Genomic DNA, 18,556 nt, shown 5'->3' on the forward strand with positions numbered 1-18,556 from the left:
AATAAAGAATGTGACAAGAGACAAGGAAGGACACTACATAATGATCAAGGGATCAATCCAAGAAGAAGATATAACAATTATAAATATATATGCACCCAACATACGAGCACTTCAATACATAAGGCGACTGCTAACAGCTATAAAAGAGGAAATCGACAGGAACACAATAATAGTGGGGGACTTTAACACATCACTTACACGAATGGACAGATCATTCAAACAGAAAATTAATAAGGAAACAGAAGCTTTCAATGACACGATAGACTGGAGAGATTTAATTGATATTTATAGGACATTCCATCCAAAAACAGCAGATTACACTTGCTTCTCAAGTGCGCACAGAACTTTCTCCAGGATAGATCACATCTTGGGTCACAAACCAAGCCTCAGTAAATTTAAGAAAATTGAAATCATATCAAGCATCTTTTCTGACCACAACACTATGAGATTAGAAATGAATTACGGGGAAAAAACGTAAAATGCACAAAACACATGGAGGTTAAAAAATATGTTACTAAATAAACAAGAGATCACTGAAGAAATCAAAAAGGAAATCAAAAAATACCTAGAGACAAATGACAAATAAAACACGATGATCCAAAACCTATGGATGCAGCAAAAGCAGTTCTAAGAGGGAAGTTTAGAGTAATACAAGCCTACCTCAAGAAACAAGAAAAATCTCAAATAAACAATCTAACCTTACACCTAAAAGAACTAGAGAAAGAAGAACAAACAAAACCCAAAGTTAGCAGAAGGAAAGAAATCATAAAGATCAGAGCAGAAATAAATGAAATAGAAACAAAGAAAACAATGGCAAAGATCACTAAAACTAAAAGCTGGTTCTTTGAGAAGATAAACAAAATTGATAAGCCATTAGCCAGACTCATCAAGAAAAAGAGGGAGAGGACTCAAATCAATAAAATTAGAAATGAAAAAGGAGAAGTTACAACAGACACTGTACAAATACAAAGCATCCTAAGAGACTACTACAAACAACTCTATGCCAATAAAATGGACAACCTGGAAGAAATGGACAAATTCTTAGAAAGGTATAAACTTCCAAGACTGAACCAGGAAGAAATAGAAAATATGAACAGACAAATCACAAGTAATGAAATTAACTGTGATTAAAATTCTTCCAACAAACAGAAGTCCAGGACCAGATGGCTTCACAGTGAATTCTATGAAACATTTAGAGAAGAGCTAACACTCATCCTTCTCAAACACTTCCAAAACATTGCAGAGGAAGGAACACTCCCAAACTCATTCTATGAGGCCACCATCACCCTGATACCAAAACCAGATAAAAATACTACAAAAAAGAAAATTACAGACCAATATCACTGATGAATATAGACGCAAAAATCCTCAACAAACTACTAGCAATCAGAATCCAACAACACATCCAATCATACACCATCATCAAGTGGGATTTATCCCGGGGATGCAAGGTTTCTTCAATATATGCAAATTAATCAATGTGATACACCATATTATCAAATTGAAGAATAAAAACCATATGATCATCTCAATAGATGCAGAAAAAGCTTTTGACAAAATTCAACACCCATTCATGATAAAAACTCTCCAGAAAGTGGGCATAGAAGGAACCTACCTCAACATAATAAAGGTCATATACGACAAACCCACAGCAAACATCATTCTCAGCAGTGAAAAACTGAAAGCATTTCCTCTAAAATCAGGAACAAGACAAGGATGTCCACTCTCACCACTATTATTCAACATAGTTTTGGAAGTCCTAGCCATGGCAATCAGAGAAGAAAAAGAAATAAAAGGAATACAAACTGGAAAAGAAGAAGTAAAACTGTCACTGTTTGCAGATGACATGATACTATACATAGAAAATCCTAAAGAAGCCACCAGAAAACTACTAGAGCTAATCAATGAATTTGGTAAAGTTGCAAGATACAAAATTAATGCACAGAAATCTCTTGCATTCCTATACACTAATGATGAAGAATCTGAAAGAGAAATTAAGGAAACATTCCCATTTACCATTGCAACAAAAACAATAAAATACCTAGGAATAAACCTACCTAGGGAGACAAAAGACCTGTATGCAGAAAACTGTAAGACACTGATGAAAGAAATTAAAGATGATACCAACAGATGGAGAGATATACCATGTTCTTGGATTGGAAGAATCAATATTGTGAAAATGACTATACTACCCAAAGCAATCTACAGGTTCAGTGCAATCCCTATCAAATTACCAATGGCATTTTTTACAGAACTAGAACAAATAATCTTAAAATTTGTATGGAGACAAAAAAAACCCCGAATAGCCAAAGCAGTCTTGAGGGAAAAAAATGGAGCTGGAGGAATCAGACTCCCTGACTTCAGACTATACTACAAAGCTACAGTAATCAAGACAATATGGTACTGGCACAAAAACAGAAATATAGATCAGTGGAACAAGGTAGAAAGTCCAGAGATAAACCCACGCACCTATGGTCAACTAATCTATGACAAAGGAGGCAAGGATATACAATGGAGAAAAGACAGTCTCTTCAACAAGTGATGCTGGGAAAACTGGACACCTACATGTAAAAGAATGAACTTAGAACACTCCCTAACAATATACACAAAAATAAACTCAAAATGGATTTGAGACCTAAATGTAAGACTGGACACTATAAAACTCTTAGAGGAAAACATAGGAAGAACACTCTTTGACATAAATCACAGCAAGATCTTTTTTGATCCACCTTCTAGAGTAATGGAAATAAAAACAAAAATAAGCAAATGGGACCTAATGAAACTTAAAAGCTTTTGCAAAGCAAAGGAAACTACAAACAAGATGAAAAGACAACCCTCAGAATGGGAAAAAACATTTGCAAACCAATCAACAGACAAAGGATTAATTTCCAAAATATAAAAACAGCTCATACAGCTCAATACAACCCAATCCAAAAATGGGCAGAAGACCTAAATAGACATTTCTCCCAAGAAGACATACAGATGGCCAAGGAGCACATGGAAAGCTGCTCAACATCACTAACTATTAGAGAAAGGTAAATCTAAACTACACTGAGGTATCGCCTCATACCAGTTAGAATGGGCATCATCAGAAAATCTACAAACAACAAATGCTGGAGAGGGTGTGGAGAAAAGCCGACCCTCTTGCACTGTTGGTGGGAATGTAAATTGGTACAGCCACTATGGAGAACAGTATGGATGTTCCTTCAAAATCTGAAAATAGAATTACCATATGATCCAGCAATCCCACTACTGGGCATATACCCAGAGAAAACCATAATTCAAAAAGACACATGCACCCCAATGTTCCTTGCAGCACTATTTACAATAGCCAGGTCATGGAAGCAACCTAAATGCCCATTGACAGATGAATGGATAAAGAAGATGTGGTACATATATACAATGGAATATTACTCAGCTATAAGAAAGGAATGAAATTGCGTCATTTGTAGAGACGTGGATGAATGTAGAGACTGTGATACAGAGTGAAGTAAGTCAGAAAGAGAAAAACAAATATCGTATATTAATGCCTATATGTGGAACCTAGAAAAATGGTACAGATGAACCGGTTTGCAGGGCAGAAATTGAGACACAGATGTAGAGAACAAACGTATGGACACCAAGTGGGTGAAAGCGGCCGGTGTGCGGGAGGGGGTGGTGGTGGTGTGATGAATTGGGAGATTGGGATTGACATATATACAGCAATATGTATAAAATGGATAACTAATAAGAACCTCCTGTATAATAAATAAATAAACAAACAAACATAATGGTGCTGACATGGGAAAAAATGCATGCTTTTATACATATTATGAGCAATGGTCAGCTTATCTCATTTTATTTTTCTTTTGATAGTACACAAATTCCCCTTTAGCGCTAGCAAATAGATAGGTACAATAAAAAAACAAATACCTATTTCTCTCTTGACGTAGCCAGGCTCCAAAGACGTTCTCCCAATATTCCCTACCCCCTAGTATTTACAACCTGTGTAGTCCCCTACCACTTTGTACCCGGATTAGTCTGTGTGACCAATAGACTATGGCAGAAAGTATGATAAGTCACTTCTGAGATTAGGTTTTAAAAGACTATGGATCTCTTACAACTCTCGCCTAGGCAGAAGCCAGGTAGCATGTCATGAGGACATTCAAGAAGCCTATGAAGAAACCCACCTAGAGAAGAACTAAGATGTCCAACCAAAGGGTAGCAATGGACGTGCACCTCCCAGCATTGATGTGAGTGAGTTCGGGACTGGAATCTCCTCCCGTAGAGCCTTCAGATAACTTCAGTGCTGGCCATCAGCTTGACTGGAACTTTCTGAGAGACCTTGAGCCAGAATCACCTAACTAAGATGCTCCCACAGAAATTGTGGGACTGTTTAAGAACAGTAAATTATATTTTAAGCTGCTAAATTTTGAGATAATCTGTTACTCAGCTTTGGATAACTGATACATCTCTCCAGCAATCCTGTAGGGGGAAAAAGTTATGGGTGTGTGTTTCAGAAAAGGCTGTTAAAATGTTAAATGACTCCCGATGCACACATAAAATTATGAGGCACAGAACAAAGAGAAAAAATCCATATACGCACAACCTCACATACCAACAGTAGAGCAGGTCTCAGCGTTTGGCTGAATAGGCTGCTGCCAAGCAGATAGAATTTGAGAGTAAAAAGGTTGTGATTAGCTCCAAATAGCTTGCCCTATTAATGTGAAATTTTACCAGTAAAGACAAATTTCGTTGGGTCTTTTTAAAAACAGTTTTTTTCTATTTCTTTCTTTATTTTATTTATTTATTTATTTTTGCTGTGTTGGGTCTTCATTGCTGCATGCAGATTCTTAACCGCTGCACCACCAGGGAAGCCCTCGTTGGGTCTTATAGTATCAGGACTACAAGTCTGGGACCCTTAAAGACGGCATCAGGTCTTTAAGGGTCTCCTGAAAGGCATAACATCTTAAAACAATATTTATAATAGGGTCATGACAGAAAACAAAATCTAACTCTAATAATGGTTCATCTGAAAAGACTTTTAATACTGAGATTACTTACAAAAGTGTGGGCATGGTTACTGGCACCAAGAAAGAATGTTGAAGCATCCAGAGACCATAAGAGAGGCAAGATATTTGGGCAAAAGGTAGGAATTGTGTTATCAGAGTCCACTGACAGGTGGACCCAAGGAGGAGGGGGCACTCCATCATAACTACCACAATGTCAGGACATGGTCACCCCCAAAACCATGGTTCCCCAGGGAGAGAGAAAGTGGGAAAGAAATTTATTCATCTCTGTCTTCCCCCATCCTCCAGTCTCATGTTGGGGCTTTCCTTTGGGCAAAGCTGACCGGCAGCAAGAGGGCAAAGGAGCCCAGCTGGTGCAGGGGTCAGTTTCCCAGGGCAAAGCCAGACAGAAAAGGACAGAGAATGGATGGTGAGGCATGGCACAGTATTAAAGAATTTCTAGATTCTTAAAGAATTTTAAGGTCATCTAAGACAGTCCACCAGGCAGTCTGTGTAAATCCTATTTACTTCACCTCCAGCAGATGTACCAAAACTTCCAATGGTAGCAAAAAGCATGGCCTCTGGAGTCAGGCAGGCCTGCTCCCCACTGCCAAGTTGTGTGACCTTGGGCAAATGACCTAACCTCTGAAAACTCAGGTTTCTTCTTTGTAATGCAAGCATCCTAATAACAACCTCACTGGGTTGTGGTGAAATTAAATAATAAACACAAAGGTGAGGAGACTGGACTCTTCCCTGACAGGGAGCTGTTGACCTAGTTAAGCGTGAAAAATTTGATTACCAGATTCACAGTGCTACCCGACTTCCAAACTAGTTGAGTGGTTCATCAAACCATCTTCGTTTCTACTTAAACACCCATCAGCTGATGCCCTGGTAAAAGCATTCTGATACATCCATATAAACAAATACTGTATAGGTATATTTTTAAATGTGGTAGTTCTCTATATACTGAAGTACAATGGTTTTCAAGATAATACTTATAATTTAAGATAGACATGGAGATAGATAGATAGATAGGTAGGTAGATAGATGGATAGGTAACCTCTGGAGCGATTCACAAGAAACAAGGAACAGTGGTTCCATTAGGAAGGATTTGGGAAGACTGAGCCCAGCGGTAGAAGGACATTTTGATTTTTATTATATAATCTTGATACCTAAAGTCTTTTGAGTTATATTCTTCTGTTTATTCCATTTTTTCCACAACCATTACAAAACTACAAAAAAAAAAAAAAAATAAGACACTATCCCTACTTTCCAGTAGCTCCAGTCTAGTTGACAAAAAAGCAAGTAGATAACCATTATGCAGTGTAATAAGTGTGGCCTATCTGATTTTCCTTATTTAAAACTTGAAGACACACACACACACACACATACACACACCCCAATTGCCCCTTAAACTCCCTTTTTTTCATTGTACTCATCACATTCTAACATCTTATATAATTTATTTATTTATGATATTTATGGTCAGTCTCCCTCCATTCTATGAATGTGAAAATTTTTGCCTGTTTTGTTCATTGATAGATCTCCAATGCCTGAAATGGTAAATTTTTTCAATGGGTGTTTGTTGAACTAATGTTGAATGAATAAATGTTATATAATATAAAATTATGAAAAAGGAGCTATCAGAACACAGCAGAAGGAACACAAAATATGTACATGGAGGTCAGTAAGGCTTCACAGTAGAAGTGACATTTGTGCTGTCTTGAAGCAAATCTGAGTGACTTTGCCTGAAAGGCCTAATGCTCTAAGAGCAAGTAAATGAGAAATACAGAAAGATGAAACACACAGGGAACTGGAGGTCCAAAGGTATAAAGATATGAGAGAATGACATGTATGAAAAACTGAACATATGGCAACAAGTATGGGTTGCTGTTAATTGTTTATGATGGTGGGATGATGGGTTCTTGAAGATTTGTTACATTGCTATTTCTTCTATGTATGTTCAAATTTTTTCCATAACACAAAATTAAGAATAAATGGGGGCTTCCCTGGTGGCGCAGTGGTTGAGAGTCCGCCTGCCGATGCAGGGGACATGGGTTCACGTCCCGGTCCGGAAGGATCCCACATGCCGCAGAGTGGTTGGGCCCGTGAGCCATGGCTGCTGAGCCAGCACGTCCGGAACCTGTGCTCTGCAACGAGAGAGACCACGACAGTGAGAGGCCCGCGTACCGCAAAAAAAAAAAAAAGAATAAATGAATAAGGGGCTTCCCTGGTGGTCCAGTGGTAAAGACTCTGCTCTCCCACTGGAGGAGGAATGGGTTCAATCCCTGGTCGGGGAACTAAGAGCCCTCAAAGATCCCGCATGCCGCAGGTTGCGGCTAAAATAAATAAAGTTTTAAAAGAATAAACCTTTGTATAAAAAAAGAATAAATGAATAAGTAAACCACTTTTGAAGAGTGTAAAAGAAGACTTTAAAAAATGTTTCTAGGCTGTGGTTACCAGCCACAAGTAACAGCACCCAAACTAGGGTGGCAGTAGGTAGTAGGTGAAAAGGGTAAATACCAGAGAAGGAACATATAAGTCCATAGTTTTTCAGTTGTAAATGACAACTCAGACAAGCTCAAGTGTAAAGGGGAATCACGATTGGTTCACATGCTAGGAAGTCCAAGGAAGTATCTGGGCATTAAAAACTGCAGGATCTAAGAACTTAATGGATACCACTAGAGCTTTGTCTCTCCCTCATATCCTTTTTATCTCTGTTCAACTTCGGTTTTCAGATAGGCCTTCCCTAGGTGGTAAGCAAGATGGCCATCGATAGCCCCCACCTCAAATCCTCCCAACTTAAAAAACCACTCTCTCCCAGTGTCCGTATATATCTCTCAGGGAAAATTCTGATTCTCTACTTGGGTCATGTGCTCCTCTCTGACCAAACACTACAGGATAGAGAGATGGCATGGAATGATTGGCCAAGCCTAGAATAGGCACTAGCAGAAGAAGATGGAGGCTCAGACACTCTTTTTGGTGTTCTGAGCACCCAATTCCAGTGTAGGGGAGGGGGAGTTCCACCCGACACCAACAAGCAATACTTCAGACACCAGCTGTGTGTCCTACAATTAACCTCAGTTCTGACACTGTTGACCCAAAGATAGCATCAGACTCCACAGGTCCTACAAGACTGCCACCCCCGCTCCTACTTCAGATGCCAGTCGCAAGTCCAGGTTGTTACCTGTACTTCTGACCAACAAGCTGTAAATCAGAGGTTTCCATGATTCCCCCCCACCCCGCCCCTCATGTTTGATAAATGTGCTAGAGAGGCTCACAGAACTCAGGAAATCTATTTACTCACTAGATTACCGACTTAGTATAAAAGGATACAACTCAGGAACATCCAAATAGTAGAGATGCATAGGGCAGGATATGTGGGAAGTGGCACGGAGCTTCCATGCTCTCTCCAGGCATCCCGTTCTCCCCAAATCTCCATGTGTTCAGCAACCTGAAAGCTCTCTGAATTGTGTCCTTTTGGTTTTCTGATGGAGGCCTCATTACATAGGCATGATTGATTAAATAATTGATCATTGGTGATTGGACTCCAGCTGCAACTCCTCCCCCCTTCCCCAGAAGTTGGATGTCCAAGGACTGAAAATTCCAGTCCTCTAATCACATGGTTGACTCCACTAGCAACCAGCCTCCAGCCTTAGGTGAGTTCCAAAATCATCTCATCAGCATAAAGAAAAGACACCTTCGTTGCTCTCATTATTCAGGAAATTCCAAGGGTTTTAGGAGCTCTGTGCCAGAAAGAGAGATGAAGATCAATTATATATTTCTTATTATAAATCATAATATCTAGACTTCCCTGGTGGTGCAGTGGTTGAGAATCCACTTGCCAATGCAGGCGACATAGGTTCGATCTCTGGTCCGGGAAGATCCCACATGCCGTGGAGCAACTAAACCCATGCGCCAGAACTACTGAGCCTGTGTGCCACACTACTGAAGCCCACACCCTAGAGCCCGTGTGCTGCCACTACTGAGCCCACACACCGCAACTACTGAAGCTCGCTCACTCTAGGACCCGTGTGCCACAACTACTGAGCCTGTGTGCTGCAACTACTGAAGCCCACGCACCTAGAGCCCGTACTCTGCAACGAGAGAAGCCACTGCAATGAGAAGCCTGCACACCACAATGAAAAGTAGCCCCTGCTCACCGCACCTAGAGAAAGCCCGCGCACAGCAACGAAGACCCAACGCAGCCAAAAATAATAAAAAATAAAACAATAAAAAATGAATCATAATATAGACACCATGATTGACAGCTCTACCAGGACCACATGGAATAGGGGAAGGAAGAATCCCTTAAGGAAGACAGGGTAGCAGATCCAAATAACTGACATCATAGCCCCCATGGAGGGCTACAATTGATATTGGAGATGGGAAGACTGGGGGGTGCAGAATGGACTGAGTAGCAGGAGAGTGTAAGGATAGAGTCTCTCTCTTATTTAGAGTGTCTTATTTTTCTAAATAAGACCAGACTGAACCAGGTTCTGGAATGATAGAGAAATTTCTTGTTGGGGTGGGTGTGGGGGGATGAAAATATGAAACTCACATTAGCCTCATATGGTTAATGTTACATCTGGGGATGAGATAGTTAAAAATCTCCCACTTGTCCATAGAGGGATTTTTGAAGGTTGAATATGGATTAAAAACTGGTGATGGAAATGCTGTAATTTTCTCAGGTAAATTGTGAAATTGAGTGCCATTAGAAAAACATCCCGAAAATAGCATTGGTTTTGTTGGCATGTGACCAAACCCTGAACAGCTCAGATTAGTATAAAAGAGATTCAAATATATGTCTTTCACATATGCTTAAGAAACTGAGCTGAAGGAAGAGAAAAAAGCAGCACATGCCATCTGTTTAGGAGGTAAGAAAGCTCCGGAGAGAGTTTGGAAAGAAAGGGAGGCTTCAGTCTTCTAAGACCTGTAGGCAGTGAGAAAGGCAGAGACGCAAAGAAACAGAAACAAGGTCAGGACCAAGGGCACATACAGAGCCTGAGGCCCGTAAAGCCAGCAGGAGCGCTGTGCCTTCTGCTGTGTACCACACCAAATTCTTCCCATCGAAATAGTCCACATACATCTCTAAGAAATCCTGCAACGTGTCTCAGCGGCAATGAGCTATTACCATTAGTGGTATGATCGATCATGCATAGGACTCATTGGCCTATGCCCCGTGCTTGCCTGTTAGGAATGAAGGAAGAGGTTTTGATGACATTGGGCCAAAGAATCAATGAAACCAACCGTGTAGTAGAAACCTACTATGGCTCAACCATTGTTCTCCCCTGTAAGGTTCATGAGCAAGCAATACATTCAAGAACCATCTATAGGTGAGAAGTCAAAATATTACTTTATTTCCACCTGAATAGGTGCCCAATTTCTTAGTGCAGGGTTCTCCTGTAAAAACAAGATTGGAGAAAAAGTAAAGGCCAATAGTAAAGGCCTACATGAATGCTTCCCTCCCCATTACACATCAAAATCTCACCCTCTGTCCTGCCATACTGGGCCAGAAAGAGAAGCAATAAAAAGTATGGTTGTCTATGCATTTGAGGAAGAGAAAACAAGATGGCGAGATCCCAAGAGGAGGCTCTAGCTCAGCTTACCTATTCCTGCTGCACGAAATAGAAGAGGAAACTGCATGGAGGTTCAGAACCCTGCCCTTGTGAAATGTGGACCAATTAATTTCCTGGAATCTGCCCAATCTAATGAACAAGTCTTCTCTGGGAGAAAGCAAAGACCAGGAGAGAAGGGGAGAGATGGAATGTCCCTTGCCTTTAAATACTTTCTCCCCAAAATGTGGGCCATGGACCAGCAGTATCATCATCTACTGGTAGTTTGTTAAAAATACACATTCTTGGGCCCCACCGTAAATTAGTAGAATCAGGAAATTGCTTTTTTTTTTTTTTTTTTTTTTTGAGGTACGCGGGCCTCTCACTGTTGTGGCCTCTCCCGTTGCGGAGCACAGGCTCCGAACGCGCAGACTCAGCGGCCATGGCTCACGGGCCCAGCCGCCCCGCGGCATGTGTGATCTTCCCGGACCGGGGCACGAACCCGTGTCCCCTGCATCGGCAGGCGGACTCTTAACCACTGCACCACCAGGGAAGCCCAGGGAATTGCTTTTTAATAAGATCTCCTGTGGAGTCACATGCATGTTAAAGTTTGAGAAGCACTGAGTTTGTGAATCCTAAATCCATGCCCAAATTGTCTGTCGTTTGGATCTTCACTCGCTGAAATAGTGCTCTGCATATAGTCAATAGTTAATGAAAAGATGTTTGAGAAATTCCCTTTGGCACCTAATTAATTCCATTTGAAGGGAGGAGGCCATTTCTGAGAAACCAGCACACACTTACCAATGAGTGGCTTAGACAGAGACAGAAGCATACTAGAAACAAGCAAACAAAACTGTTCTAGACATACACACACGGCTCTGCAGTGTGGGACAGATGGGCATAGTCAGTTTCCTCTCACACCATCCCCCCCGCCCATAATATTCCCTCCCTTCCTCACTCATGCTCTCCTTCATCCAAGCTAGTCTGAAGCTCTTATGTTGAGCTCTGTTTCCTACACAGGATAGTACCACGTGTGTTACATGTCTTTTGCAGCTCTGTCCTCAAACCCAACATTGAAGAATGAGACACTGTACCATTAAGCCAGGACACAGAAGGAAAACAAAAAGCAATTGGGCACATCAGTACTTCTCACATTTAAATACTGTGACCATCACGACCCAATTCACATCTTATCTCTGACCGTAGCCAAATCCCAGGCCTGGATGTTCATCTGATATTTGCTTTCAGTGGCTCTTCCTACCTAAGTAGGAAGGTAACAATAAAAATTCAGAGCACCCAACTCCCAGTTTCTTCTCTTTGCTCTACCTGACACAATACCCTAAAGTGAAAAGGGCCAGGGGTTGGCAAATATGGACTGAGTCTGCCGTAACATTATTATGTAATCCAATAACGATAAGATTTAATGAGTCATAATTAAAGTCATAATGTGTTGAGCACTTACAATGTACTTCACAACAACTCTGTGAAGTAAGTAGTAACCCCGTTTAATGAGTAAGGAAATTTGAAGTTGTCAGAAGTTGAATAACTTGCTCAGGAAGCAGCAAAGTTAGAATTCCAACCCACACCTGTCTAAGTCCAAAGCCTCTTAACCACTGAACTAGTATGATCTCTCACTGATCAGAAACTACTCTAAACTCACTGCGTGAGTAGAAAATCATTTTCCAGTTCTGAAGAACCTAGGGGCAGGACAGGAATAAAGATGCAGACATAGAGAATGGACTTGAGGACATGGGGAGGGGGCAGGGTAAGCTGGGATGAAGTGAGAGAGTGGCATGGACATATATACACTACCAAATGTAGAATAGATAGCTAGTGGGAAGCAGCCGCATGGCACAGGAAGATCAGCTCGGTGCTTTGTGTCTACCTAGAGGGGTGGGATAAGGAGGGTGGGAGGGAGACGCAAGAGGGAGGAGATATGGGGATATATGTATATGTATAGCTGATTCACCATGTTATACAGCAGAAACTAACACACCATTGTAAAGCAATTATACTCCAATAAAGATGTTAAAAAAAAAACATTTTCCTTCTCTGGGGCTATGAGGAGGATTAGATGAGAATAAAGATGTTCAAGCACTTAGAAAAGTAAGGTGCTGTAACATATAAGGTACAATTTAGTACATTAAGGCTGTGTCCAAATAAAAACCCTCAGTACCATACAAATGGTAAGTACACGTGTGAGAAGTGTTCACCCTTGAAATTAGAGATATCCCAGTTTGTTCGATACACAGTTCTTATTTATCAAATTAGAAAATATTTTTAAAAATTTAATCCTCCATGGTGGCAAGGATGTTGGGAAACTAGTACGTTGCTGGTGGGAGGTCAAGTTAATACAACCTTTCTAAAAAGCAGATTGAAAGTATGTTCCGAGACATTTTTAGACATTAGCATAATTTCTTGCAAGGAAAAACAAATTAGGACAAAAATTTAAGTATAAATATAGTTAGTTAAGAGCATAGATACTGAGACCAGATTGCCTGGATTTAAATCCCAGCTCTACTTCTTATTAGCAGTGTGACCTTGGGCAAGTCTCTGTGACCTGGTGTCCAAAATAGGGATAATAATAGCACCTATTTCACTGGATTGTTATGATATAAGTGGTATCTATTATTTGTATTATCTCAGTGTTTTTTGTAATACCAAACAATTGGAAATCAATCTATCTGACCACAGAAAAATGATTAAGTACGCTATGCTGTAGACACAAAGGGAATATTATGAAGTCATTAAAAATAAGGCTTTAAAAGACTATTTCATCACATTTAATGTAAAGTAAAAAGAGCAGGAAACTGTATATATCGTCCCATACCACTCATGTTCATTAAAAGAGCACTTTGTACAGATACAGATGTATAGAAAACAACCAGTAGGAATTACATCAAAATATTAACAAAGAATATATCTGGGTGACGGTGTAGGGTTGGGGGTTTCTTTATACGTTTCTGTACTTTGCAAATCCTCCAGAGCAGTGTTTTTCACACTCTTCACAGGCATATGAATCACCTGGTAATCTTGTTAAAATGCAGATTCTGGGTCAGTAGGTCTGGGATTTTGCAGATTCTCCACCTTTAACAGGTTCCCGGGTGATGCTGGTGCTACAGGCCCAAGGTCTCCACTTTGAGTAGCAAGGTTTTGGAGCAGGGGTCCTCAAACGTGAGTGTGCATCTGAACCAAGTGGGGGTGGGTGGATCCCATGCCTAGACTTTCTGATTTTAGTAGGTCTGGAGTGGGACCCTAGAAACTGCATTTCTGTTTTGCAGGTGATCCTGATGCTGCAGGTCTGGAAACCATGCTTCAAAAACCACTGCTGTAGACTATATATACATATACTTTTTTCTCAGCATCATAAAGGAGGGGGGAGCACTAAAAAACAGGCCAGCCTTCTCCACTGTTTACAAAATCAAATGCAAACGCTTCATCCAAATGCCTCCATAATCTAACCCGATCATTTCCAGTTACTTTTGTTTAGGCCATAAAAATCACACCACTAATGCCCTAAACACACTCAAGATTCCGAACATCATGCCCTCTGCTGTTTCCTCACTCTGGTTGAGATGTCATTTCCTTCTATCTCCTCATGCCCAGATCTTACCCATCTGTCAAGGCCTTCGAAGGCCATTTCCGGTACAAAGCTTCCCTTCCTTGGGGCTCCACGGGACTTTCTGTTCCCCCCTGATGACACTTACCAATCTCTGCCTGGCAGAGTGACTCTGCCGGTGGGTGGTGTATCTCCCCCAGTAGACTGGGAGTTAGTTAATGGTGAGCAGGGCATCCCTTCCTTGACTATCTTTGTCTGCCCCCTGATCTCAGCAAATCCCCAGTAGACAGCCGCCGCTCAGGGCAGACTGAAAGAATGAATGAACGAAGGGATGGAACCTCCCGAAGCAGGGCAGAACTGTCCTGTAAATGGAAATTCGAATGCACGCCCAGCCTTGATGACCAACAGTAACAGGTGTTTTCCATCGCTGATGTCTGATTCATTCTGCACAACTGCCTGCACACCCAGGCTTCGGCACACGGCGGCTCCTGGAATCCAGTGCCCTACACGCTGAAGTGCCCACTGTGTTCTGGGCGCCTGGGCAGCCACACACGGAGACACACCTCAGCGACAACCTGCATCCACAAAAAAAAGAGGCCCTGCCACCTTAAAAATATTAACGCCTCACTGCAAAGAACACGCGCGCGCGCGCACACACACACACACAGACCCCCTCCCCCGTGTGCCTCTTTCAGACTAGGCGCGTCTCCGAGGGCTGGATTGAATGGGAAAGAAAGGGCCAGTCTTTGTCATTAATCCTCCCCTCCTTCAGGCGAGCCAAGCTTCTTCCGGGTCAGCGACAATCACCGCCAACCCCAGCAGGCCCTCGGTCCCCCTCACCGCTAGCCCCGGAGCGCGCGAGGGCCAGGTCGCCACCGCCCGCAGGTTGAGGGAGGGGAGGAGGGCGAGGAGGAGGGCGGGCGGCGCGGGAGGAGGGGAGGGAGGGAGGGAGGGAGGAGGGAAGGAGGGGAAGGCAATCCGAGGAGGAGGAGGAGAGAGCAGCCTCCCGCAGCTGGCGAGGAGAATGGGAGTGCGGGACGACAGACCGCCGCGGGGTGTCACGGCCGCGGCCAAGCTTGCCAGGCGTGGGGCAGGCGCCCGGCGCTTTTAAACCCGGGAGGGCGCGGCGGCGGCGGCGGCGGCGGCGGGCGGATCGCGGCGCGCGCTGGGCGCCGGGTGGCGGCCGAATGGAGAGGAAGGGCTCGGCGGCCAAGGGGAACCCGAGCCCGCCGGCAGCCGGCGAGGCTCAACGGCCGCAGCCGCCACTGTGCGTCCCGGGCGGCGGCGGAGGGACCCCGGCGCGGGGCCAGGGTGGCGCGGCTGCGGAGCCAGCCGAGTTCATCCGGCGAGCGCATGAGTTCAAGAGCCAAGGGGCGCAGTGCTACAAGGATAAGAAATTCCGCGAAGCCATCGGCAAATACCACAGGGCGTTGCTGGAGCTGAAGGGGCTGCTGCCGGCCTCCGGGGAACGGGAGCGGGACTCGCGCGCGGCCTCCCCGGCCGGGGCCCCCAACCCCGGGAGCCTCTCGGAGGAGCAGAGCAAGACGGTGGAAGCCATCGAGATCGACTGCTACAACAGCCTGGCAGGTGAGCCGCGCCGCGCCCCCGACCCCTCCTCTCCCTGTCCTCCCGATCTCCCGCCAGGCGCCGGTCCCCATTCCCCAGCCCCGGGCCTCCGGGTCACAGCCGACCGCCGCGGCGCGCCGCGACGCACACGCCCCCGCTGGGACCGTGCCGCTCTGGGAAGGAGAACCTGAAAGGGGGGCGCTTTGGGAAAAGTGTGACTTTTAGGATTATACCTTCCAAAACTCGTTGTCATTTCGCATTCCTCCTCCGCATCCTCGTAAATCTCGCCTATAAATAACTGGACCGAGAGATGGGGACCCAGCCGGCCTGGCGGCGACTGCTACTGCTACTACTGCTCGCCAGTGGCCCTGGGTCCAAATGCGGGCAGCAGCACCCAGGGTGGGCCACCCGCACCCACGGCATGCCCAGTGGCTGCTTGCCTCAGGGATCGTTAGCACCAGAGCTCGCCCTCACCTTCCCCGCAGCTGACCGCATCCGTCTGAGTCAAGTCCTTCCCCAAGTTCCTTTGGCCCCAGTAGCAAAGGGCAGTTTGCTACGATGCCTTCAGCATCTCAAGCAAAATGGATTCCAAAATGCACTTTCTTCTCTCTGAGCTCTGCTGGGGCCCGGGTTGCCAGGTGAAGAGAGCGATCTCAACGGAAAGCTAGTCCAAGGTTGGGCTTGAGCTGTGCTGCATTCTAGCTCTTCTCCCTGCCTTACTCCGTGTAGCACTGGTTCTCACACCAGCTAGCTGCTAGGCTTGAGGAAAACGGAGTCCTTTTATTGGGATAAGAAAGTGAGGTATACATTCCCGAGTACACTTTGGGGATTAAGGTCAAAGGCGGGCATTTTAAAAATTAACTTTGGCACAGAAAATTTTAAAGTCTCTAAAACCGGAGGAGTCGGGGTCACTCCAGGGGCTTCATGTGAGAAAGTGGAAGATGTTGGCAGAGGCAATAGCCTTATATTTGAAAAACACTCTCTCTCCTCTTCTCCCACCCCATTTGGTGGGATCTGGGCATGATGCAGCTCCTCTGGCCAGATAAAGGCCATCGCTCCTAGTTCTTAATCCTTGAAGTTGCCTAAACTAGCTCTGGACAGTTGTAGCAGAGTCAAGTTGGAAGAATGGGTGTGGTTGGGGACGGTGGATTTGTCTAGGGCCCAGACAGCTGGGGATGAAAACAAATGTATGGACAATTCTGCTCTGTTCCTAAGTGCCAGTCAGCTCAGTTCCCTTTGAGATCTCTGGCGCCAGCCTACCTCTGCCTTCCCATAACGCCACGTCCAGTGTCATCTCTAGTCAGGCAAAGCCCAGGCACTTTGTAGATTGTTAAGTAGTTTACAAACTTAAAGGATTAATGATAATAGTAGTAGTAGCAATTGTGGAAATGGTGGTGATGATAGCAGTACTAGTAATAACGGCAGCAGATAAAGTAGTAGGAATACAGCATAGATGGACTATTTCAATCCATCGCAAGGTACACCATGACTCCCTTTATTTCCCGTAAGTCTCTGGCATATTCGTTACTGCCTGATGAATATAAAGGGCAGAGTGGCCATGGGGGAAGGAGGGGGCACTCTGGATCACTGATGCAGTGATTTCAGAGTGGTAATAGAGTCTTATATTCAGTGTTTTCCATGGGCATTCTAGAGTTGCCCCTCACCCCATGCTTTGGCTGCCGGCCGATGGCTAGCACTGCCTACTTTCTACCCCAGAATTGGTTACATTTCCAAGGTGAAACCTAAGCTGTGTCCTTGGTCAGGCCAGCCCACTCAGGGCAGGGCTAAGATCTGGACGGTTCCTCCACTTCCATACCCACCCCTCCACACACTTTGGAAAACTTTAGTGGCGAGAGAATGGAAAGTAGCAATGGCAGATTTCCCCCTCTGCTGCCTTCTCCGGTGCTCACCACTTATTAATATTAATAACTTGTGGATTACAAAAGTAATGCTTACCTATAAAATGTATTTTCGTTTAGAAAATACAGAATTACCTTTAATCCCACCAACCTAAAGAAATCCATTGTGATATATTTCCTTCCTGTATTTTTTTCTATACCTAAACATAAACTATTTACAAAGCTAAGGACCTCCCGTGTCCTGTTTTTATTCCCACTTGGCATCATTGTGTCAGAGCATTTTTACATTTCACTAAAATATTTTTGTGAAGATTATTTTAAATGGCAACCTAAAATTTGTAAATGTGTGTTTGCAATGAGCATTTGATGGAAAGAGAAAGAAAGATGATCGCTGTTATTGCTTTTAGAACCAGAACAGTGCAGCGTGGCCCATAAGATAATCTACCCCCCCCCACCCCACCCCCGTGCCTGATTAAAGGGAGGAGACAGCAACTACAAGTTTGTTCCAGCAAAAAGGCAACTGGCCCTTCCACTGGGGCTGCAGTGCTGGCTGAGCAACCCAGTGGGCTTCAGGAGAGAGCATCTGAAGATGTTGGTTCTCTCAAGGACCTGTCCTTCCACACAGCTGTGCATAGAGGGAGAGGTTTGGGGTTTAGAAGCAACATGAACTAGCCCAGAAACACCTGGAGGATTAGGCTGTGTTGCTAAGGGCATCTCAGCACCAAACAAAAGACTATTATGAGGCTTCGGGAGGAAACCTAGGTTCAGTGGACCCTTGCACTCTTAATGGAAGACTCCAAGAGAACAGCAAGGGGGCGGTTAGAATCTGTTAAGAGATGTTAACCTAAAAATCCATTTGGATGACTTGAGGTGCCACTTGAAGGGTGTGCAGGCAGCGTGCAAAGTGCCTGTGGCTGTGGTCTGTTCTGCCTCGGAGTTCCTTCTGATTAGTAGGGATCTGGCCAAGGGTGCAAGACCCCCAGATTTGATTTTGTATGTCTTATTCTCTAAGAAATTCAAGGAAGGAAA

General features: G+C 44.0%; 1 protein-coding gene and 2 long non-coding RNA genes across 4 annotated transcripts in view; 1 reads left to right on the forward strand and 2 right to left on the reverse strand.

The window, feature by feature from the left end:
* Positions 1-18,556, reverse strand: part of LOC125963557 (uncharacterized) — a 150,630-nt gene that overhangs the window by 106,232 nt on the left and 25,842 nt on the right. The window lies entirely within an intron of this gene.
* On the reverse strand, positions 13,311-16,236 carry LOC125963558 (uncharacterized). The gene is made up of 2 exons (XR_007475667.1): positions 16,143-16,236; positions 13,311-14,677 (listed from the first exon to the last, which is right to left on the reverse strand). It is a non-coding gene; the product is annotated as an uncharacterized LOC125963558 (long non-coding RNA).
* The window catches only part of TTC9 (tetratricopeptide repeat domain 9), a 36,368-nt gene continuing 32,861 nt past the window's right edge, over positions 15,050-18,556 (forward strand). The window contains exon 1 of one of the 2 annotated variants that reach the window (XM_004262185.4): positions 15,050-15,689. In XM_004262185.4, coding sequence (XP_004262233.1) covers positions 15,290-15,689 — 400 coding nt within the window. In that variant the 5' untranslated portion in view covers positions 15,050-15,289. The remainder of the gene's footprint in view (positions 15,690-18,556) is intronic. The other variant, XM_033422301.2, reaches the window with a different exon arrangement.

Source organism: Orcinus orca, chromosome 2 (genome assembly GCF_937001465.1).
Source record: "Orcinus orca chromosome 2, mOrcOrc1.1, whole genome shotgun sequence".
NCBI lineage: Eukaryota > Metazoa > Chordata > Mammalia > Artiodactyla > Delphinidae > Orcinus > Orcinus orca.